This window comes from Candida dubliniensis, chromosome 2 (genome assembly GCF_000026945.1).
Source record: "Candida dubliniensis CD36 chromosome 2, complete sequence".
NCBI lineage: Eukaryota > Fungi > Ascomycota > Pichiomycetes > Serinales > Debaryomycetaceae > Candida > Candida dubliniensis.
In genome coordinates, this window is record NC_012861.1 from 2,152,732 (window position 1) to 2,176,852 (window position 24,121).

General features: G+C 32.8%; 10 protein-coding genes across 10 annotated transcripts; 3 read left to right on the forward strand and 7 right to left on the reverse strand. All coding sequences in view use genetic code 12, as the record gives it.

Annotated features, from left to right (window-relative positions):
- Positions 1-247: 247 nt before the first annotated feature.
- Positions 248-2,494, forward strand: CD36_24330 (pseudouridine synthase, putative; the record flags this gene model as incomplete). Its single annotated transcript, XM_002418861.1, has 1 exon — positions 248-2,494. The coding sequence occupies one exon, from the start codon at positions 248-250 to the stop codon at positions 2,492-2,494; it is 2,247 nt and encodes a 748-aa protein (XP_002418906.1).
- Positions 2,495-2,809: 315 nt separating this feature from the next.
- Positions 2,810-4,960, reverse strand: CD36_24340 (IPT/TIG-domain family protein, putative; the record flags this gene model as incomplete). Its single annotated transcript, XM_002418862.1, has 1 exon — positions 2,810-4,960. One exon carries the CDS (start codon positions 4,958-4,960, stop codon positions 2,810-2,812), a length of 2,151 nt encoding a protein of 716 aa, XP_002418907.1.
- A 1,643-nt stretch (positions 4,961-6,603) lies between these two features.
- CD36_24350 (nucleolar RNA-binding protein, putative) lies at positions 6,604-8,188 on the forward strand (the record flags this gene model as incomplete). The annotated part of the gene is made up of 2 exons (XM_002418863.1): positions 6,604-6,680; positions 7,534-8,188. The coding sequence occupies 2 exons, from the start codon at positions 6,604-6,606 to the stop codon at positions 8,186-8,188; spliced, it is 732 nt and encodes a 243-aa protein (XP_002418908.1).
- Positions 8,189-8,407: 219 nt separating this feature from the next.
- CD36_24360 (conserved hypothetical protein) lies at positions 8,408-10,357 on the reverse strand (the record flags this gene model as incomplete). Its single annotated transcript, XM_002418864.1, has 1 exon — positions 8,408-10,357. The coding sequence occupies one exon, from the start codon at positions 10,355-10,357 to the stop codon at positions 8,408-8,410; it is 1,950 nt and encodes a 649-aa protein (XP_002418909.1).
- A 535-nt stretch (positions 10,358-10,892) lies between these two features.
- On the reverse strand, positions 10,893-12,887 carry CD36_24370 (kinesin-like protein, putative; the record flags this gene model as incomplete). The annotated part of the gene is made up of 1 exon (XM_002418865.1): positions 10,893-12,887. One exon carries the CDS (start codon positions 12,885-12,887, stop codon positions 10,893-10,895), a length of 1,995 nt encoding a protein of 664 aa, XP_002418910.1.
- A 355-nt stretch (positions 12,888-13,242) lies between these two features.
- On the reverse strand, positions 13,243-14,547 carry CD36_24380 (sporulation-specific protein, putative; the record flags this gene model as incomplete). Its single annotated transcript, XM_002418866.1, has 1 exon — positions 13,243-14,547. The coding sequence occupies one exon, from the start codon at positions 14,545-14,547 to the stop codon at positions 13,243-13,245; it is 1,305 nt and encodes a 434-aa protein (XP_002418911.1).
- A 271-nt stretch (positions 14,548-14,818) lies between these two features.
- CD36_24390 (hypothetical LDG family protein, putative) lies at positions 14,819-15,277 on the reverse strand (the record flags this gene model as incomplete). The annotated part of the gene is made up of 1 exon (XM_002418867.1): positions 14,819-15,277. The coding sequence occupies one exon, from the start codon at positions 15,275-15,277 to the stop codon at positions 14,819-14,821; it is 459 nt and encodes a 152-aa protein (XP_002418912.1).
- A 1,335-nt stretch (positions 15,278-16,612) lies between these two features.
- Positions 16,613-17,413, forward strand: CD36_24400 (uroporphyrinogen-III synthase; the record flags this gene model as incomplete). The annotated part of the gene is made up of 1 exon (XM_002418868.1): positions 16,613-17,413. The coding sequence occupies one exon, from the start codon at positions 16,613-16,615 to the stop codon at positions 17,411-17,413; it is 801 nt and encodes a 266-aa protein (XP_002418913.1).
- A 248-nt stretch (positions 17,414-17,661) lies between these two features.
- On the reverse strand, positions 17,662-19,692 carry CD36_24410 (acetate--CoA ligase; the record flags this gene model as incomplete). Its single annotated transcript, XM_002418869.1, has 1 exon — positions 17,662-19,692. The coding sequence occupies one exon, from the start codon at positions 19,690-19,692 to the stop codon at positions 17,662-17,664; it is 2,031 nt and encodes a 676-aa protein (XP_002418914.1).
- Positions 19,693-22,839: 3,147 nt separating this feature from the next.
- CD36_24420 (hydroxymethylbilan synthase, putative) lies at positions 22,840-23,862 on the reverse strand (the record flags this gene model as incomplete). Its single annotated transcript, XM_002418870.1, has 1 exon — positions 22,840-23,862. One exon carries the CDS (start codon positions 23,860-23,862, stop codon positions 22,840-22,842), a length of 1,023 nt encoding a protein of 340 aa, XP_002418915.1.
- Between the last annotated feature and the right edge of the window lie 259 nt (positions 23,863-24,121).

Below are 24,121 nucleotides of genomic sequence, written 5' to 3' on the forward strand. Positions count from 1 at the left end.
GAAACAAATAGAAATGTTGTCAGTTTGATAATTTAAGAATTGGACCATCTCCATATTATGCTTATTACACCTATTAGAATAGTCAATTGTATATTTCTTTGTTAATGTCCTTTTAAGAAATGTCAATCCAATTTTTGGAGTAAACTCATCTCCTCAGATTTGCAAAAAAAAAAAAAAAAAGAAAAACTTCCAACACTATTCCTTCTTGTTAAACAACATACGTACAGAATAATCTTTCTATATATGTATGGCAAGAAATTGGTTACGTAGTATTTCACGAATCATGTCTGAATCACTTAAAAGAACAATCTCACAAGCTCAAGAAATACTTACATCTCAAACCACCAATTTGGTCAATGATGGGAATAATGTTGTCAAAAAACTGAAACCAACCCTTATGGGTATCAGTGAAACTAAAGCTGGTATTACTCAATTTATTAATCCTAATATAACTGGATTTTCTGGGTTATTAAAGACATTACATTCAGATTTCCAAGTCAACGAAATTGACCCATTAGGAAATGTAGTTCATTTAGTTGATGATGGTATTGATGTTGGACCATCAAAACGAGAATTGAAATTACAAGAACGAGCTAAATTTCGTCAAGAAATTGAAGGTAAAACTGAAGAAGAAATTGCTGAAATAAAAGCTGCTAAGCAACAAGAAAAGGAACAGCAACGATCGAAAGAAGTTGAGAATAAAGAAGATACTAATACTACTGGTGAATCAAACAAACATCCAGTATTATCTGATGAAGATCGTAAAGAGTTATTGAAATTTGTTACTGATGATGAATTGAAACAAGTTGAATCATTGTTTCATAACGGGAAAAATTTTGAAACTCAAACCAAATTTGATGATAAAGAACAACGAACCAAATTGCATCAGTTATTTAGAAAAGCTTTCGAAAATAAATTAGAAACTATTACATCACTGGAAAATACTTTTAAAATTGCCATATCATCAAGATCTTCTTCACAAAATCGTAGAAAACAACCACGACAATTTCAAGAAAGTATGCATCATATTGATGAAAATGGAGTGATCAATTATGGATTAGGTCCTTATAAACCATATTTACATTTCACTGTTTATAAACAAAATCGTGACACTATGGAAGTTGCCAATAATATTGCCAAATTATTAAGAATGAATCATAAATTTATAAATTATGCTGGAACTAAAGATCGTCGTGGTGCCACTTGTCAACGATTCAGTATTAATCATGGAAAAGTATTACGAGTTAATGCGTTGAATAAACTGAAGAAAAATGGCTTTACACTAGGATCATTTAGTTATGAAGACCATCCATTGAAATTAGGAGATTTAAAAGGTAACGAATTCACAATAGTTATTAGAGATATAAAACCTCATCATCAATTAACCGAAGGAGACGAACTGAAATCCATTGAATCAATAGTAACATCATGTTTTGAAAGTTTACAAAAAAATGGATTTATTAACTATTTTGGAATGCAAAGATTTGGTTCATTTAGTATATCAACTCATGAATTTGGTAAATTAATTTTAAATGAAAATTGGCAAGAATTTGTTGAATTATTATTATCTGATCAAGAATCAGTAGCTCCTGGTTCAATTGAAGCTAGAAAAATTTGGAAACAAACAAGAGATCCTTATCAAACTTTAAATAAATTACCTCATTATTTTGTTGCTGAAACTGCTGTTTTAAAAATTTTACAAAATGAATCACAACAACAACAAACAGATGATAAATTTTATTCTCAAAATTCTTATCTTAAAGCCATTCAAGCAATTCCGAAAAATCTTCGTATGATGTATGGACATGCATATCAAGCATATATTTGGAATTTAGTGGCATCGAAAAGAATTGAATTATATGGATTGAATTTAATTGAAGGAGATTTAGTATTTGATGATGATGATGATAATGATACCACTGTTATTGATGAAGATGTGGTTTATTTAAATGAAGCTAAAGTTAAATCATTAACCAAAGAAGACATTGAGTCAGGTAAATATACCATATTTGATGTTATTTTACCTTCACCGGGGTATAAAATTGAATATCCTACAAACCCAATTTTAAAACAAGTTTATATTGATATTATGGAAAAAGATGGATTAAATCCATTTAAAATGACCAGAAAACAAAAGGAATTTTCATTAACTGGGACTTATAGAAAGTTAATGGCAAAAGCCAATAATTTATCATTTGAGCTTATTAAATATAATAATGACGAAGATGGAGATGGAGAAAAACCATTGATTAGAACTGATTTAGAATTATTACAATTGAAAAAAGAACAGGAAAAGAAGATATCCAATGAGGTTGATACTCCAGTGGAATTGCCTGATAGAATCATTAAAACTAACACTACCGATAAGGAAAGTGCTAATAAATTGGCTGTGGTTTTAAGAATGCAATTAGGAGTTAGTTCATATGCGACAATGGCATTAAGAGAATTCATGAGAATTGATACTTCAAGATATCGTGACGGTTTATGTAAATAGACGATTAATATTATCTTATTATTAAATTCATTATATTAATAAACAAATACAAACTAATTAACTCATAAACGATGATAAAAAATAAATGTAGCAACCCATACCGAGACTAATATTAAACAGGAATAATAAATTAAACTAAATTAAATGAAACAAACAAAAACAAAATACTTCTAAACATCATTAAATAGCACCAACAACATTCTAAAAAAAAAAAAATAACAGCTGGAGCAAACATATATGTAAAAAGTGACCATGAAGTGAAAAAATAAACAAAACAAACTCTATTATTCTGCATTTGATAAGTATTTGTTAATATCAACTTAATAAAGAAGTATAACTTAATACTTTTTCAACAATGAAATTATTATTCAATTGATATCCCATCACATATACCATGAAGAAAATAGTCAACATGGCTATTAATGTCGGTATCCAAAAGAATAACAACATCTTATCATTTTCCACCGATTTACGTGGATGATTAATATACGTGACAACCATATCTTCAGAAGAATCCGATGTGGCACCAGCATCAGCTTCAGGAGCAGGTTCAGGTTCAGTCAGTATTTTGGCATGATTAGCATTACCACCATTAGGGAAAATTGATTTATAAGATGGTACAACTTCACTATCAGCAAAATATTCTTCTTCTTGATCACCAAATATTTCAGATGTTTTCATACTTGACCATTTTTCCAAATCATCTTGATTATTAGTTCTGGACTCGAAAAATTCAACTAACTTATTTAATTTCGCCATTGATTTTTCGTCATTTTCAAAGTTAGAAGATGTATTCGAATTTGTTGGCGTGACAGTACTAACAGCAGCAGTAGTATCGTTTACTGGACTGCTACTACTGGTATTACTACTACTATTACCATTGTTGTTGTTGTTGTTATTATTATTATTATTATCAGTACCAACAATTCTCTTGGCAATATTCTTTGCATCTTCTAATTTACCATTCATTTTCAATCCCACAATCTGTAAAGCCAATTCAATCAATTGTCGATCAGTATCATCGGTATATGTAAACACTTGTTGTTGTTGTGGACCTCCTACTATGTCGTTATCTTGATTCTCAAAACTAACCAAGACTTGACCTGGCTGGGCAGCAGGTGGCAAATACGTAACGATAGTAGTTTCTGACCAACAATGAGTAGCCAACGCTTGGTTTGGACCAAACTTAATCAGCAAGCCAGGACGGAAATTAAATCCCAATATTGTGACTTCAATACCACCTTTAATCAGACCCTGAGCTGGTATAATCTTTTGAATCGATGGGAGAATTTGTTGTTGCTGCAGTTGCAGTTGCAGTTGTTGTTGTTGTAGCAATTGTGATTGTGATTGGAATTGTGATGGAAATTGCGGTTGACTGATTGGTGAAAATCCAATAGAAAATTGAGCCAGTGATGGTTTTGATACTGTTGGCCCCGAGAAACTCTGACTTATAGCCGATGTATTAGTATCACTATTACTCATTGGGGAATAGCCACTGAAACCATTGTACATTGGATTGGATGTGGTGTTGAAAGAGTCATCAACAGATAATTTCTTCCGTTTAACCCCTCTGGTTTCATAATCAGTTGTAGCTAAAGCCTCAGATGCCGATTCATCCAATGAATTTGGTGATAGTTGAACAAATTGATTAGTCATTAATTTCTCATTATCGGAATCCGAGATAGACAACTTCTTCTTATCCAATTCGACCAAGTTTGCTGATGAACTTGGTGCTGAATCCTTCAAGTTTTTCTTTCTGTCCATAATCATAATAGGAGAAGATATTTGTTTAGCAACAACTTGACCCAAATGGTTTTTAAGAACCACCAAAAGTTTAAACCCTTCCAGTTCCTTGTGGTGTCGACAATAACATATGATTCTTACTGATAATCCCAAAACACCAGATTGGAAAGAGACTATTTCTTTATTATTTATGATTATTGCTTTCTTTTCAAGTCCACAATCCCAAACTGCCGATTTCTCTTCACCAGCTTTGCTACGTGATGCTCTCTTTTGTTCTCGTTTAATACATCTTGAACAGACAGTACAAGATTTGTTACTTTGAGTAAGAATGTAAGCGTCGAGTTCCAAAACATGTTTTTTAATATTATCGTCAAGACTTGAATATGGTTCTTCTAAACATAACTTCTTCTTTGATATAAGATCGGGTGATATGTGAACATAATGATTAGGGAAGGGTGCACTTAATGTCAAATTCATTTTAATTTGGGTTTCTACTCTGGAAAAAGATGGTAAACCAGATATACTCAATCCATAAGGTAAACTATTCATTGTTTCCGGTGAAAAATCCAAATATGAAGTTGGAACTTCAATAGATTTTGGGGCGGCATTAACCTTTGAGCCAAATTTCAATTTCCCAATCTCTTTTGGGGCAAAGGTTTCATTTTCTTCTGGGAAATAGAAGAACTCATTAAACTCATCTAAAAATGTTAATGGATCTGTCATGATTGTGTAAATTGAGTTTACCAAGTACTATGGGAGATCCTGTAGTTTCCTTTCAAAATAAGGCAAGGGGTTTATAAACAATTTGATTAGTAGTTTCAATAGTTAAGAGAAGTAGAGATCGTTGGTGGTGGCGGTTAGAAATTGTTGATACTTTTTTTGAATGAGTGTTGTATGACGAAGCAAAAAAAGAAAAATAATGAATGAGTGGGTGGTGGTTGTCTCAGTGTTTACTGTGTGTATACTGTGTGTGAGTGCGTGTCCATGTGCTCAGTACGTGTACGTGTGATTATTATTTATTTTTTGTTGGATTAAAAAATTTTTTTGTTGGTCTTTTTTTCTTGTTTCTTTTTCAAGTCTGTTTTAGGAAAGATACACGATTGATCAACCATTTCTCCATACAAAAAAAAAGCAATAATTGTCTGGCTTTACACTACCCTTACTTTACCCCTATTTACAATAATAGTAGTAGTGATTATTATTTACCATCGTTGTTGTTAATCAATCAATAATTAATTGGATTAATTGATACTTGCATATCAGGCATAGTTGTGTGTGTGTGTGTGTGTAGACCTGTATGTAGCAAATGAAATCAATTGTTCCAATAAAAGCTTAGATCAAGATCTGGTTTTGGTATTGTATAAGGTTGAGGCTACAAGCTTTGGGTCACAAGATCCCAACAATTAAATCGTAGATATAGAAGGTCAATGAGAGTAGGATTAGTGTTTACCCGTGTTTTCCTAATCTTAGGCTACTGATCTTGGTGATGTATCATTTTGAAAGGGTACTGCTACTGTCATGCATATGTATGTAACAATTTACTATCTAATTATCAACCGTAAGGGTAATAATAATTATCACCCCCTTTTTTTTACTACACTGTGAACTAAGGAAAGGGTACCAAAGTTACAAATCACGTTCTGAGTACGAAGTAAAAGAATTCAATTAAGAGTTGAGTATCTATAGCACACAACAACCGCATATAAGTTTCTCTGAATATGATTTCTTAGATTGAATTACATTTACTGAACCAGAAGTTTGAATCAAAAAAGTGGAGTAAATTAGAGTTGGTTTCGGTTTCAGAATCATTTTAGTCCTTCGTTGATTGGGTTTGCTGTTCTTAAGATTCTTCTGATTCGTTCCATCTAAGCTTATGAGCTTCATTGTGAATTTGCGATAGATAATTTGTTTCTTGCCGACATAATCCGGCTTTAGAAGAGTTGCTCTATTGTGGACCACTTTTCCAAGTTATCAATCACCTACTTTGCCACTGGCAATGTCAATTTAATTTGTGTTGTTTCCTATAATTGGCATATATACTTAAGTTTATTTTGCAGTTTGTCTATCGAATAAGGAGCACCTTTTCACAGTTCAATGTTAACATTTTTTTGGAAAATCAACTCTACCTCATTAATAATCGAAATAATAAGATCAGTTAATAGTATCTTATAGTGAATATTGTCAGATATGATCATTTAACAGTAATGGTCGTGCGTATTGACTAAACTGAACCTGATGATTAAAGTTTGATCACGAGAATTCAAAACCGAAACAAGAAAAAACTCAACGACGACGAAAAAAAAAAAAACAACTTGCTTTCAACACTATCATTAATTAACGTTTAATACCACTCCAAATCATTCACGATGCCAAAGAACACATTATACGTTACTGGGTTTTCAAGAGAATCCAAAGCTGCTGATTTAGCTCCAGATTTTGAAAAGTATGTATAACTGAGTGTGATACCTTCAAGATATCTTGAAAATTTTTTTTTTTTGTTTTTGCTATGAAGTTTTAGTTTCCATAACCTGTTTTTTATGGATTCAACAGTTGGGGATTTTCATTTTATTTACTCTTAACAGACTCCTTCTTACTTCTAAATTAACAACAAACTTTAGGATTTATTGATTCCATGATTTATTAGATAACAATCTAGGTTATTTCATTGGTATTGATATTATCACAATCCTAATCATCCTAATCGTCATTATCCACAGCATATTTTATCAACGCTTCTTAACAAGAGAATTCATAATAGTTGTTATCCTGTTTCAGTTTAAGAAGGCGACAGACATGAATTTTGAGTGAAGCGATTCCAAAAGCGATACATTGTCTTTACACTTTCTTCCCCTCCTTCATTCATCAGTCTTCTTTGATTCCGATTCCGATTCAATTCCAGACATATTGAACACATATCAGATGATCCACTTTCCCTTTTCATTTTTTAAACTCCGTTTTCCTTCCTTTGTTTCTCCTCCATTTTCCCTTTTCCATTCCTTCCCTTCTTCCTTCTTTCCTACCTCCCTGAATATTTTCATTTAAATCACCGAATTGATTTAGCCATATTCATCCTTTTCATTGAACTTTTCTGTAATTATGCATCACTATATCTGATCACATCTAATTTACATTCTTAATTTTTATTTTTCATTTCTATTTCTCCCTTCCAATTATTTCATTCTAAGTTTTATCCCCATAATTTCAAAACAAACATAAAGAAAAACAACAAAAAATTTTTAGTATCATTTTCATCAGTTTCATCGAGACTAACAACAATTATCAAATTATAATTATAGATACGGAGAATTAGTTAGATTAGATATTCCTCCACCAAGATCCGACGATGGTGGAAAATACGCATTTGTCGAATATAAGGATGCTGAAAGTTGTGAACGTGCTTTAGAATTGGATGGTAAAACTTTACCATATACAATAAATGACGGATTGGTTGTTCAAGTTGCCAGATCCGACCCATACCGTGTGAGACAACAATTTTCCGGTCCAAGAGGAGGTTACCGTGATGGTGGTTATGGCGGAAGAGGAGGGTACCGCGATGGTGGCTATCGTGACGGTGGTAGAGGTGGCTATGGAGGAAGAGGCGGCTACGGTGGTTATCGTGATGGGGGAAGAGGTGGTGGTTACGGTGGCTACCGTGACGGAGGAAGAGGCGGTTATGGAGGTTACCGAGATGGCGGAAGAGGCGGTGGCTATGGTGGCTACCGTGATGGGGGAAGAGGTGGCTACCGCGAAGGAGGGTACCGTGATGGAGGATATCGCGATGGTGGTAGAGGTGGTTACAGTGGAAGAGGTGGTTATGACCGTGAAGAAGGTAGAGGAGACTATGATCGTGAAGAAGGTAGAGAGCCAAGAGTTGAAGAGAAAAGATACAGTAGATCTCCTTCAAGATCTCCTCCTAGAAGAGATAGATCAAGATCCCCAGAACGGTATTAGATCATTTATGAGCAACGATATTTCCTCTCTTCTTTTATCCTTTGTTTTTATATTATATTTCTTTTCCCAACTAGTTTTATAGTGATTGGTAAGAAGTAAATTGATGTTTCATTTGATCAACCTTAAAAAGGTATCAGATGAATCTAAATAACAACAGCATGTACAATTCAGCAAATATACAAATCAAAAAAAAAAAAAAAAACTTGTATTTGTTTCTTTCTATAACCCAATTATTCCCGCATGGGATGGCTCTAAGCCATAACTTATCCTATTAGCAAACCCAATACCAAATGCCCTTTGAGTATTTGTTCTACCAGCATTCTTAATTGATATATCTCGTAAAGTAGCCATGACACAAAGTAGAACCATTGAATCAATATCAATTGAAAGAGTACTATTTTCATCTTTATCTAATAAAAACAGTTTATCCTGATATATTTGAATTTTACCTTCTTCAGTGTATTTTTTCGGTAATAAACTAGAATTTGTTCGATACAACATTGAATCTTTAAAACAACCAAATGGTGGTAAATCATTGCTTATATACAGTGAAGTATTGGTTGCTTGAGAAATATTATCTTCATCAGTAAATGCATTATTGGGTATGGGATTAATGAAAGTATTTGGATCGTCATAATTGAATTCAATGTATGTTTTAAGTTTCTTATCATTTGATTTGCGTTTAAGAAGTAATCCTCCAGCAGCAGCAGTAATTGTGGCAGTCGAAGTGATGGTGGTTAAGCCTAAACCACTGTTGGGTTTTTTATTAATTATATTATCGACCAATGAAGGTTTATCATCATCTATTACTAGTAATCTCATATGAGGATTATAATGTTGTACAACTCCCAGTAACATTGCTGGTCCAATTACTCTAAACCGGGTCTTTTTGTACAAAAAATCCGCAAATGGTCGTAAATTACTTTGAAACATAATCACTTTGAAGCTTGGTTGATCCAATGGGGTAAATTCAAATATAAATCTTCGAAATGATTGAAAATATTTCGAATATACTTGACAAAAATTATATGTTTCAAATTCAAAATCCTCTTTACCGAGAGTGTACTCGTCAGACGATTTTAGTGGAGATTTCACTTTTATCTTAGCTGGTAATGATGATGCTAATGACAGTGTCGATGATGATGATGGTGTCAGTGGTGAAGGTGGAGGTTGTGGGACTTCTTTATATCGTTTAAATATTATACATGGTGTGCTTTTCCGGAATGAAGATAAATATGGGGTTTGGATTTTGAATAATGGTAATCCCAAACCTTTTAGTTTTTGATCCAATGGAATAATATGGGGTCTATCATCAATTATTATTCCTTCACTTTGTTGGTCGATATCCTCTCGTTTGATATTTGTTGAGGATGATGAGGATGCTCGTTTGATAGTTCCTTGGTTGTCATATACCATAATCAGATTCTTGCGATGTTTTTTAATGCTTGATCGTAGTTGTTTGAATAATTCAAACGATTCAGCACTGGGGAATATATAAGTATTATGTTTCAACATACCAGCAACAATTATAAACAGTCGCCTAACATCAAAAGATGACAATTGTTTTTCTAGAATTTTATAATGAGTCATGGCAAAAGTTTCCAAGGGGACATGTGCTTCATCGAATATGGTGGAAATATCATCTAAATCATCACCTGCAATCTCAGGTATAATAACATGACCCTGGGTTTGTTGTGACACATCATTACCACTACTGTTTCCCGTAGTACTCTGTTCATTCTCATTACGATACTCTTGTGATTCCCGATATCGTCTTTCTTCAATTAATCTCATTTGTCTAATCACAAATGGTAAGTACATGGTAAAATTATCAATATAACTATCCTGTAACTCTAGTCGTTGATGTCGATCAATAAATAATGTGTTTGCCTCAGATAATGTGGTCGATTGGTTACTTTGAGTTGTTGTCAATGGTGACATTTCTTGATCAGAGGATTCATCAATTATTGCTGACTCGGAGTCATTCTGACGAAAGTGATTCCCATTCATTGCAGATGTAGAATGCAATATTTCATAATTAATAATTGGGTTTGGTTGGCTGTGTCTTCGAAATTCATGGTTACCCCTTGCCAGTTGTTGTTGGGAGTCACTAGTTGAAGTTCTTCTACTCTGCGATACAGTAGAATTTGATCGTAGTTTCTTGAACATAATCGACTTGCTAAATTAAAAGAATGGACAAAGGGGGGGGGCTGTTGTTGACTTGTCGATTGCTGGAAAATACACGTCTAAAACAATAAAACCAAAGTTGTTTCCAAACCGATTGAATGGAAATACTGTTCAAATGTGGATCAATTAATGTATCAACTCAAAGTGAACGGCCTATACTCGGTATATAACTGATAAAAATGGTGTAGGAAAAGAGAGGTATTGAATGATTAGGGGATTTTCAATTACTCCAATTAGACGGAGAAGGGTGGCCGGAATGGGAGCGGAATAGGACGAGGAGATTATATACAGGAAACAGAAAAAGAGAACGTTATCTCCTGACACAAAACAATGTCAAGCAAATTCTATTTGATTCAGCCGGTTCTAATCTACTGATATATATATATATATCTACGTGGCTTTTTCAAGCTATAAAATCAGGAATATAATTATTAATTAAGAATATATATATATGTATACATAGTTAGAGGAAGAAAATTAGAAAGCTATAACTCTTATTTGGTCTTGTATCAACCATTCAAAAACTTTCTAGAATATCACAGTTTGACTTTGGTTTCTTTGGACTTAGTTTAAAATTGCGTAATTCAGGTTCATAATTCTCTTTATCAAAGTTTGCTATTGTGGTGTGTCGTTTAAAATCATTATCCAACGTGTTATAAGTATTATGGTGGTTAGTGGTGGTGGTGCTATTATTACTATTATCAACCAATCGACGTAATCTTGTTGTTTGTGATAAACTCTTTATTATCTGATCTTTGTCTTTTAATTGTTCTTTCAACATAAGAATTTCCTCTTCTTGTTCTTTCAAAGCCTCCATTAACTCGGATGATTCATTAGCAGTGTGAGAGATTGGTATACTTGATGTTGGTGATGACTGATGTGAGCTACTCATTGATTCTAATTTCAATTGGGTCTCTAAACGAGCGATATATGATTTATATTCATTGGCCTCATAAGTCATTTTCTTATAGAAATCTTCAATATTTGTCATTAGAATTTGCAGACTGTCCAAGCCAGATGCTAAAATATCGTTCAAGATATCGTTTTTGATAATAGCTGTTTCTGTTTTTTGCAAATCTGTTAATCTGTTCAAATGATCCAATTTTTCTATCAACACTCTGTTTTCTGACTCCAATTGAATAATCCTTGAACTTTCAAATTCTTTCAATGATGCACTCGTACTTGATTGTAATTTTATAATTTCTTGTCGTTGTTTACTAATGATTTCATTCAACTCTTGAATCATCCGACTTGAGTCACCACCCTCAAGCTTTTGACTCATATTTCTCTCAACATTTATAACTATATCTTTAGCTCTTGCGGCAAATCTTAAAGTTTTATATGTCTCAGCTACACACTGTTGAGAATTTTGTTGATTACTCCCCATATGGATGGTACAAAGAATCAGAACCAATGAAGATCCACTTAATGCCGGTTGTAATAACCTTGTCAATTTTGAGTCTCGATACGGAATATGTTCTAGAGTCGAGCTTGAAAGTTTATTGATGACATTGGATAAAGCCAATAATGATTTATTGATAAATGAACCTTCTTTTCTTCTTTCTAAACTTGTTGCTGCTCTCTCCAGCCCTGCCAAATCACATAAGGATAACGTTGATTTTAATTCAGTTTCTGATAACAAGTCAATGGTCTGTAATCTTATTTGTAAAATTGAATGAGATCTAGATGATCTGGCATTGAAATCAGTAGCACTTGTTTTTCTATTGGTATCCCCATATTTAATCAATTGCAATAGTTGTGGTTTCGACGTGATATTAGCACTTGTTAATCCAACTACTTTGATACCGAAATCCACATCGTCTCTAATTTTCAAATCTTGGTTACTCTGAGAGGTCGTTGGAGATGATGGTGATCCAGATAATAAATCTATTATTTTTTCATTATATATCTCAAGATACGAGATATCCATTTTATATTTTTTTGTAGTGGCGTTGTCGGTGATTTTTTGGAAAATGTCATTTATTGCCAATTCAACAAACCCAGGATCGGTGTCACACCCTTTCATGGAAAATGTTTTACCTGATCCTGTCATCCCATACGCAAATATAGTACCATTATATCCTTCTTCAAGAAATTTATTGACAACGTTATAACATGATTTGTTATATACTTGGATATTGCTCAATTGTCTATCCATGGGGAATACATTATCAAACACAAATCTTGTCCCATCGTTGGTATTCATTATTGAGTTATCATACTCATCAATACTCCAACTTTTAGTGTCGATTGTGTTAGGGTTTGGTCTAATTGAAACGGTTATGGCCCCCGTATAGGGTTCTTGACTTTTCATTAACGGCGTTGATGGCCGACTAATTGACATTGCTGAACTTGGACGAGATCTAGGGGGTTGAATCGGTGACGATGATTTGGGAATCATCGATAATCTTGATGGTGGTCTGAATGAGTTTCTAGAAGGGGTGGAATTAATTGTTGTAGTAGAACTGTTAGCATAGCAAGATCTTGCTCTTGTTGGCGTTTTATGGGACATTAGCAATATATGTTTGTATCTAGAAAAATTATGACAAAAGGACAGAAATTTGATGGAACAAAAACAAAAAAGGGTAAACTATATCACTTTTGTATTTGGTCTTGTCTGTGGTTTTTACGGGTTTGAAGAATTTTTTTGCTTAATTTAGGTGGTGATGGTGGTTGTTCGTTACAAAAAAAAAAAAAAATTTGATATTGTTTAAAGTATTGACAATTTATCCAAATCAGGAAATATAACTGCAAAAAAAAAATATATATGCATATAAAAAGTATACACGTATTACGTAAGAGAAGAATATATCCTGTTATTATTGTTGGTAGTGGTGGTTGTTATAACAACTGTTTGACACCTTTGTTTATAGGACAAAACAAGCACGATCAGTAATATCTTTACCATACCATATAGACCAATCCTTATATTTCTTATTCAATTCACTGCCGATCAAATCAAGTTCTTGTTTTGCTAATATTGCACATCTAATGTCATAATAGAATATACTGAAGCATAACTTTCTACTAATAACAGAACCAATGTCAAGAACTTTACCAAATTTATTAAAGTCGTTTTTAATTTCCTCGAAATTCAAATTGCTAGAATAATGAATATCGGGTTCTGGATAAAACATTTTATCACCATTCCTAATTCTTTTACCAGGGATATTTTTGGAAATAATCAAGCATCTTCTACAACCATTATGTAAAATATCACTCATTAATGAACTTGATAATGTGTAATTAACCATATTATTTTCATCGTTCAACCATTCAACTTTTAATTTCACGCCATTTACCATTAATAACCCTGTTGCCTTGCCATATGTATAAAATTGTTTTGCATGTTCTGGGAATATAAAATATAGTTCAATTTTCCCATTTGATAATACTGTTAACTTCTCCAAGGGGCCTCCACATACTTGTTGCAAAACACTATTCAACCCCATTGACTCACTGATATTTGACAACAACACACATCTCCTTTTATTGTTTTGTTCAACTGGTGGTCTTTTAACTCGATTAAATACTTTATGGAATTTTTCATTGGCAACATGATTAATATTTTCCAAACTTGGATTGATCCCAGTAAGAGGACCATTACTTCCATTGCCAGTTCCATTATTAATTCCACCTAAAGTATAACTATACTCATGGATTCCATTCCCACCACCACTATTATCACTGATTAACCCACCAAAGTTTTTCCTTTTAAGATTACTATACTCAGCAATGGTTAAATGTTTGGTGTCATCATTGGCAAGAGTCGATTGATCATCAGCAAATTCAACTTCATCATTTTTCATTATACTATCATGGAAACTTTCAATTTTGGCAAATGGCCAGGAACATACTTTTAAAAAATTATTTCTTCTGCTTGAAGAAGAGATGCCATGAATTGTGGAATACTTGCTATTATTATTATTAATGTTATTAATATTAGTATTATTGCTGTTACTATTAGTGTTGTAATTAAAAGTATCTTCCGACAAAAGTCGAGAAAACGTGAAACTTGGAGCTCTAGTAGAAGAAACATTGGGTTTGGTAGTTCTTGCTAATAATGAATTTTGAGTATTATTTGTTGAAGCCACTATAATGTTTGAGGTTGAATTGTTGCTAGATGAACTTTCAAGTAAATATGAATCAGAACGTTTAATTGATTTTAACATGATAGATCTCTAGCTTTTTGGTTGTTGATTTTCAATATATAGTTAGAAAGAGTATTGAACATGACACTTTTGGCAAGTGTGGTTGTTTTTTTTTTTTTTGCAGCCATTGGAATTAACCAGAATTTTGATATCTATGACTTTTTTTTTGATATCATTAGGAACACTGCAATATAATACCATATTTGAAAGTGAAGCATAACAAGGGTTATATTATTTTATAAAACTATATCTTCAGTTATGTATGCTATAATATTTGATCTGACCCTAATTTCTAATTCTTTTTAGCAACAAGTTTGATTGGAATAGCATGTGGTTTACCTCTGAGGATAACTGCGTAGGAATCTTTAGAGTAATTATATGGATCATTAATGTATTGAGCAGCAAAAAGATCGTCAGATCCTTCAAAATTAACCGATCCATCTTCAGCAATTTCAACAGAAACTGGGGTGGTTACTGAAAATTGAATAATATCAGCATTAGTACCCAAATTGAATTGAACATTAGAATTAACTGGCACATATAAAAGTTTTTGGGCATCATCATAGGTAACATCAATGCTGTCGGTACCTAAGAAGACATAGTTGATACCAGCACCTTCGTGTAAAATTGAGACACCTTTACCATCAACTTCAGCACTGTCAGATTTGGCATACAATTTATAAGAAGTTAATTCAGCTAAAGCTTGAGCAGATAATAATAAAGCAGTGGTAGCAGCAGCAAAGAATTTCATTTTGTTTTGATTGGTAGTAGTTGATAGAAATACAAGTTGGGAGGATAAAAAAAATCAAGATTCCACTCTCCTTTTATACCATTTCCTTCTTGACTCGTGATAATTGTTTGTTTCAGCATTCAAATAATCCCATAGAAATAAGAGCTTTGTGTGATGGGAGTGTTTAGGTACGCGGATCACAATTGGAAGGAGGCATACGTGGAGGGTACAGTCAAAATGGGACAAAGAGTAGGTTGTATAGCAGAAACAATGGTAAGTATTGTGAAAAGTACTTGTGGAGGACGATACTAATGTGATCATTTCAGTGTTGACACCATTTAGATTCCCCTTTGGTCACATTATCGTTTAGCAATCCTTTGTTTTTTGTACTCACATTACTACCACCACCGTAATAATTGTTGACAGAAAACCATTTTCATAATCTATTTTTAGAAAAGAATGTTGTGAATTTCGTTGAACCAAAATGGATATGTTCTATTGCGATTTCAAAAATAGTTGGATTGACAAAACCTAAGAAGTATTAGAAAATGCGAGGAATAGGGAACGGGAAAGGGGAACTAGACACAATGAACATCAAAATTTAGTTTATTGATAAAAGCATGATCTACTTGCCACACTAAAAATCGTTTTCTGCCCTGTAAAATTGGGATAAACAAGACATACATTGTTGTACTTTATTAACAACAATATACTCTAAAAATAAAAAGTTGTTGGAACCGTAATTACATAAAACCTTATTACAAGACGAGTTTAAAGCTAGAACGACTCGTGTATTTAACAAACGCGGTTGATTTGGAATACCATTGTTGGAGAATGCTCTACTTGATTGTGGCTTTGTTTCTAAGTATAACTTCCAACACCACCCTCTGTTTCATGTACTTGTGGGCTGATAGATTGTCAATAATTAGTTCTGTGTCATGTTGAGCTTAGTTGCAATAATGGAATGTATTGTGGGGGGAGGGGGGGAATTAAAAGCTTGTCGAACTGGAAATGAACTGAATTGAACGAACGGCCTAACCAAATCAAGTTCTTTGATTTCTCCTTGTCTGCCATTCTTTAAAACACATAACGTGAAAGTTACCATATCATAATGCTCAGAAATTTATTCATTATTACATTAGGAGGGAATAGATAAATAATGAGTGGTGATTGGTTTCAATTGTATGTGATCCACACTTTTCTTACAAGCAATTCTCGTTTAAACACGACTCTTCGAAAGAAAGGTGATGCCAAATATTTTTTTTTTTTCCTCCAATCACTTTACAAGGATTACCAAACATCAAAAAAGTATCTTTCCACACAAGGAGTTAAAAGAAGTTGCCCTCGTCATTCAACATGACTAATGTTATACTACTAAAGAATGCAAGTATACCTTCTGATCCATATGATATCAAATTTTCCAATTCCAATAAATATAAACCCAATTTTGTTCCATTATTGACTCATTGTCATAAAGATAAATCCCAAACATTATCATTTTTAATTAGTGATGAATTCTTAAACAATATACCAATTTTTATAATCACTTCCCAACGAGCCGTTGAGATGTTTAAAGAATGTATTGAAGAATTAGATCATGATATACGAGAGAAGATATATCAGAAAATAGGATATACCGTGGGGCCAGCTACTTATAAAATATTGAAATCAGTAGGATTTAAAGATGTACGAGGGGGAGATGAAGCAGGGAATGGATCGAAATTAGCTGATTTAATTAAGCAAGATACTATAGGAAGAGAAAATATCCCCATGGTTTTCTTTACTGGAGTGATTAGAAAAGATATTATCCCTATGAAATTAATTAATAGTGGATATGATAATTTCCAGGAATTTATACTTTATCAAACTGGTGATCGATTAGATATTATTGATAATTTTAAAAAAGTAATTCAAGGGTTAGATAAAGATGATGTTTGGATAGTATTTTTCAGTCCCCAAGGAACTAAAGAAATTGTTAACTATTTAATGAATAGTAGTTCAAATCAAAATCAAAATTGGAAAATTGCTTCTATTGGTCCTACAACAAGAGATTATTTAAAAGATTTTGATTTAACACCACATGTGATATCACCAAAACCTGATCCTGAAGCTTTATTTGAAACTATATTTCAATATGATAAAACTTATGCATTGTAAAACGATACAGATAATTAGGATAACATACTAATAAGAATAATAAATGTAATTAACTGAGTAAATAAATAAAATATCAAATTGACTAACTAACTAAATCAGTAATTAAAAATACAAAAGTTAAAACAATTATGGGAGTAATAAAAATTTAAAATGAAAAAGAAAAAAAAAAAAAAACACTAATAACCATTTCAAAAAGACGAATTTGTATTCTTTCCTACAAATCTAAAAGTTGTTTTCCTTTAATATTACTATTTCTTCTTTGCATGATGAACAACATCGATGATTTGTTGAACGACACCTGGATTGGATAAAGTTGAAATATCACCCAATTGGTCTTCTTCACCAGCCAATACCTTTCTTAAAATTCTTCTCATAATCTTACCAGATCTAGTTTTAGGTAAATCATCAACCAATAAAATCATTTTGGGGGCAGCAAATGGTCCAATTTCTTTTCTTACCGTTAAAATCATTTCTTTCTTGATGTTTTCCACATCTTCACCAACAGCTTTATCTTTCTTTAATGAAACATAAGCAGCCACAGCTTGACCAGTCAACTCGTCGGCATAACCAACAACGGCAGATTCACCGACAATTGGATGTTCAATCAAAGCAGCTTCAATTTCAGCAGTTGATAATCTGTGACCAGAAACATTAACAACATCATCAACTCTACCCAAAATCCAATAAAATCCATCTCTATCTCTAGCAGCACCATCACCAGAGAAATAATAATTCTGATATGGTGCCAAATAAGTATCAATAAATCTATTGTAATCATTATAAATACCTCTAGTAATTGATGGCCAAGCTGATTTAATGGCAAGAACCCCTTCAACATCATTATCAGGCAATTCTTCACCAGTGGTTGGATCTAAAATTTTTGGATCAACCCCAAAGAATGGTAATGAAGCTGAACCTGGTTTGGTTGGGGTAATACCGGCCAATGGAGTCAACAAGTGAGATCCAGATTCAGTTTGCCAATAAGTATCAACAATATGAGCCTGACCTCTACCAATGTTATCATTATACCAATGCCAAACTTCAGCAGCAATTGGTTCACCAACTGAACCCAATACTCTTAAAGATGACAAATCGTATTTTTCAACATATTTGGTACCAGCCCTTTTCAATAATCTTAAAGCAGTTGGGGCAACATAAAATTGATTAACTTTGTATTTATCAACAATTTCCCAGTATCGAGAATAGTTTGGATAAGCAGGAGTACCTTCGAAAACCACTGAAGTGGCACCAGCTAACAATGGACCATAAACACAATAAGTATGACCAGTGATCCAACCAATGTCACCAGCAGTAAACAAGATATCATCTTCATGAACATCAAAAGTATACTTGGTGGTCAAAACAGCACCTAATAAATAACCAGCAGTGTTGTGTTGAACCCCCTTTGGTTTACCAGTAGAACCAGAAGTATACAACAAAAATAATGGATCTTCAGAATTGACCGGAACTGGTGGGAAGTATGGACCATATTTAGCCATTTCATCGTGCCACCATAAATCTCTACCAGGAGAAAATGGAACATGAGAATTACCAGTTCTTTTGAAAACAATGACATTTCTAACTTTTGGACATTCTTTCAAGGCATCATCAACAATTTTTTTCGTTTCAATGGTTTTACCACCTCTTTTAGATTCATCAGCAGTAATAACAATTCTTGAATCGGCATCCAAAATTCTATCTCTTAATGAAGCAGAAGAAAACCCAGCGAAAACAACCGAGTGCATGGCACCAATTCTAACAATGGCTAATAAAGTGACAATGGCTTCAGGAATCATTGGTAAATAAACTGCAACTGAATCACCTTTTTTGACGCCCAATTTAGTCAAAGCTTGGGCCAATTTACTAACTTGTTTTAATAATTCACCATAAGTGATGATTCTACCTTGATCGGGTTCATCACCTTCATAAATAATAGCTGGTTTACCAGGGTTTTTAATGGCCCATCTATCAACAGCATTATAACAAGCATTCAATTGTCCATTGATAAACCAAGCAGGTAAATCCCCATTTTTGTAATCATCTTTAGGGTCAACAGGAAATCTAGCTAAATCAAATGGTTTGAACCAATCCAAATTTTCTTTGGCTTGTTGAGAGAAAAATTCATTAGGATTTTCAATGGATTGTTTATATAATTTCTCATAAGTTTCAAAATCAGGTAAATTTGGTTTCGTTTTAGAACGTTCTGTGAACCCTTTTGGAGGTTGTTGCATCTTCTCATGGTCCAAAGAAAGATGAGATTGTTGAGTAGATTCCGGCATTTTTTTTTGCTTGTCTCGTTTTTTATGTTATTTTTTTCTGGCTGGGTTGGTAATTAATTAATTTGTTAAGTGGAGTGGGGAACAAGGACGTCCTTTCGTATCAATTGGTGGCGGGGAAGAAAGGCGTGTGTAGTGTGTAGTGTGGGGTGGTAGCAACTCAAGAAATTTAGTAACAATGAAAAATTGAGTTTTTAATCCGCGTGGTGGTTTTTAATTAATCAAACTAAAATAGAACGAGTTTGATAAATTGGTAGCGGAACAAATCTGAATGAATTGAAGAAGTGTGTTTAGTAATTTCTTCTTGATTATCGTTCTTTTAATATTAATCAAATCAATTGATAAGTAAATGTAAAAAAGTTAATGAATCTCAAAAAGGGGGAAGAAGTAAAGTTTTTGGTTGAAGTTTTGAGAATTTTAATATGAGACAAGGAAAGGAGATATGGCTGTATATTTATAGTTGTGAAAAATAGGCTAAGAACTCCGTTGTGGGTGAGTGGGTAGGTTAGATGAGTGTGTGGGTGTGTTGTGTGGTTTACTATTATTTTTAAAGACGGTTTCATGCATGATATTTAGTAATTAAAATTATTATTATTGTGGTGGTGTTGGTGTTGGTGGTGGTGGTGGTGGTGGTGGATGTCGTTGTTTGTTGGGTAAAATAATAATCCAATAGAATTTAGATAGATTGGTATGAATACTATTATTATTACTAATCTTGTTTTGTGTATACATGTAGACAAGGTTAATTATACGCGAATATGAATAGGTTGGATAACTATTAAGACTAAGAGAAACAAGTGGTGAAAGATCTTGACCCACTTTTTATTTCGGACTTTAGAATAGAATTATCAAAGTCAAGAAAAAAAAAATTGAAGGCAGAACTAAAAACTCTACAAGATCACGGGAATCAGACAGTGAAATTGCCTGTCGTCCGACAGTAAATTGTTTTATACGAGAATTTCATTGATGGGAACGATATGTTGAAGGGAATAGTCTGAAGACTGATAAAATAGCATTGAAATAGGAGCATGCTATGTACTTGCAATCAAGTAAAACCAAAAAGATATTGGGGAGAGGCAGAATTGTTTAAATGTTACTTGTTTTACTGATATTGAGTGGCTTTGTGGGGGGGATAAGAAGAAGATGGAAGAGCAATGTCCGAATAATAATAAAGAATACATCATTCTTCCATCGTCGTTTCCAACATTGTTTGGCTTTTTGGTTTATTTTTTTTTTTCTTGTCCTTCATAGTCTTGATGAGATACTCCATTTGATTATTTTGGTGAATTATGAAGTTGAAGTGGGGTCCAAGTCTTCATTACATAATTAGGAAAGTTATTGGTGGTGGTGGTGGGTGGGTGGCAAACAGGTTGAATGAAACTTATCGGAGTTCGTAATTTTCTTATTTATCATTCTTTTTTTTTTTTACCCCACAAATTAGACTTCAAAATAGTACTGCATTTTTTTAACATTCATACAAATATCTATCAGACACTGAATTTGAATGAGTTTCAACTTCAATCCGCCGCCCGCCCCTTTCCATTTCTAGCCTCGATGGTTTATACAATAACTGAAAAAAAGAAAAAAAAACCAATGCCAAGAAACTGAATGGTCCAATCCCCAAGCTCACATTTTAAAAAATTTAAAATAAAATACAAATTCAAGTTTAAACGGAAATGGAAATAGAAAATAGATATTACTTTCTATCTCTTCGTTCCCACACACACAAGGTACATATTCTTACAGAATGGACTAATAAAGAAATTCACGTAGACTCATTAGCTAAAAAAGAAAATGATATTTTACTACGTGATTTCAGGTTTTGGGGGTTTTATCAGTTTCTTTTTCTCTTTTTGTTTTTTTTTTTTTTTCTTAGCATTGATAATATCGACCCTTTGTGGTGGTGGTAGTAGTAGTGGTGGTGATGGTAATGTCAAGAGATTTTACAAATTTTTTGTTTATCTTGGAAGTGGCAATGAAAAAGGGGGTAGATAGAGGGTCTTTGTAGAATTGTAATGTCTGGAGGCCCGGGGCATCTTATACATTCTCTTCTTATTCTAAACTGCTTGGATCTATCCAACTAAAGAGTGAAATGATAAAGTTGTACCGTGTAGCTTATAGAACTCTGTAGAAAGAAAAGTACAGCCAATTGTTTATTGGTTGTTGATTGTTAGGTACTGTATGAAGTTTGAACAATTAAAATGGCTACCCTAATAACAATAAAAACTATTGAGAAACTATGCATTAGCGAGTTTAAACAAAAGAATGGGTTATGGGTTCATCTTTCCCACTATAAAACAAACAAGAGTTGAATAATTTCTAACATATGTTCAATACTAAGTTGGTCATATAAATAAAAGAGGAATATGTATCCTGATTTAGAAATAACTCTTGTTGAAGTGGGGGAGATTGTTACTATGCCTGGCGATGATGGTGATCGTAGCTATTGCCCCACACTAACTGACTCATCGACTAGACCAAAGACGTTTTCGTTGAAACAAAGTGTGCAGTAAAATATTTGACAAGATACATTTTCGTATTCTTAATAATCTAGTTTTAAACAATTTTTTTGGAATTCTACAATAAATTTAAGTTTCGGTATGAAGAATCATACATATACGAGAAATCAAATTATTAGCTTGATTTCAAATAATATGGGTCTCTCTGTTGTCTTGGTTCTCTACTTTCAAATCAATTCAATTCTATCAAATGTATTCATTAAACTACTAAAAACGATAAACTAATCTAAAAAAAAACAAACTCAATGTCTAACATGAAATCGGTGTATAAAATCAAACTTTTCTTAATGAATATATACAGATAAAGTTTTCAATCCAATCTTAATATAACATAACATGCAAAAAAGGGAAACAAGAACAGGAACAAAAAAAGCAAACGAAGTAATAAATAATCAAAAAAAGCAAAAAAGAAAAAAGGGGGGTGGGGAGGGTAAAAGTAAATAAATGAATACCTACCTATCCCCATTTGAAACTAAATGATTTGAAAACCAATTAAACTATTCATAATTGAAAAAAAGACCAATAACAAGTAAACCATAAGAATGAGAATGAAAAACAAAATCCCCTTCTTCCAATGATGTAAGCACAAATGTATCAAACATATTGTTAGTATCATTGGCATACCGTTTTTTCACACTTCAGTAGGTCTGGCATTAATGTTTCTTGTCATATCAATCTTATCCAATATTTCTTTGGCACCTTTTGCTTTTAATTTATCACCCAATTCAATTCCAACTTGTTCACAATCTTCATCACAAGTAATTCTTTTGATTACTTGATCTTCAATAGAAACCGTTCCATCAGGACTAACTATTATCCCCTTTAAAGTTAATTCTTGTTTACTTTCATTGTAATCACTATGAACACCCAAGGGAACAGAACAACCACCTTCAAGATATCTCATTAATGATCTTTCAGCAAGACAACAAATAGTGGCAATAGGATCTTCAATTTTCTTTAATATTGATTTGATATTATCATCACCTTTCCTTATTTCTATACCCAAGGCACCTTGACCAACAGCATAATACATATCATCCAAATAAGATGTTATTCTGTGACCCAATCCTAATCTGATTAAACCAGCACTGGCTAATATAAGACAACAATATTCATTATTTGGTTGATCTAATTTATTCAATCTAGTTTGAATATTACCTCTAACCAGTTCAAATCTTAAATGAGGATAATTTTTAATTAATTGTGATGATCTTCTAATTGATGAAGTACCAACAATGGCTCCCGCAGGTAAATCTTTCAACAGTTTATATGATGACCCTTGTTTCATGACAATAGCATCTCTTGGATCTTCTCTTTGGAAAATACATCCCAATTCAAATTCTTCTGGTAAATTAGTTGGCATATCCTTTAAGGAATGAACAATAAGATCTAATTGAGGAAATTCATCAACACTATCTAGTAATAAGATTTCCAATTCTTTAGTCCATAATGACTTCCCACCAAAAGTATATAATGGTTGGGTTTGTACTTTGTCACCTAATGTTGATAATGCCAATATCGAACATGATAAATTGGGGAAAGTGTCTTCAATAGCTTTCTTAACAATTTCTGATTGGACTACTGCCAATTTTGATTTTCTACCACCAATTTGAACATGGTTAGAATCATTGATTGACATAATATGGTGAGGCATTTTTGGATGTAGATAAATTATTGACTATATTGAAATGGATGGGGGGAGGAAGAATGAAAACTTGAACCAAATATTTGGAAATGAATAGGATTAAAATCAATAAGAAGAAGGAAGAAAGAAAGAAAAAAAATTTAGCTTAATATAAATTTGGAAAATCTTGTGAGATTATATTTGTAGTTAGGTCTAAAAAACAGTAAGTTTGGATTAATTGGTATAGATTAGAAAAGAAAATTTCTTCTTTGGTTGATTACTTCTGGTG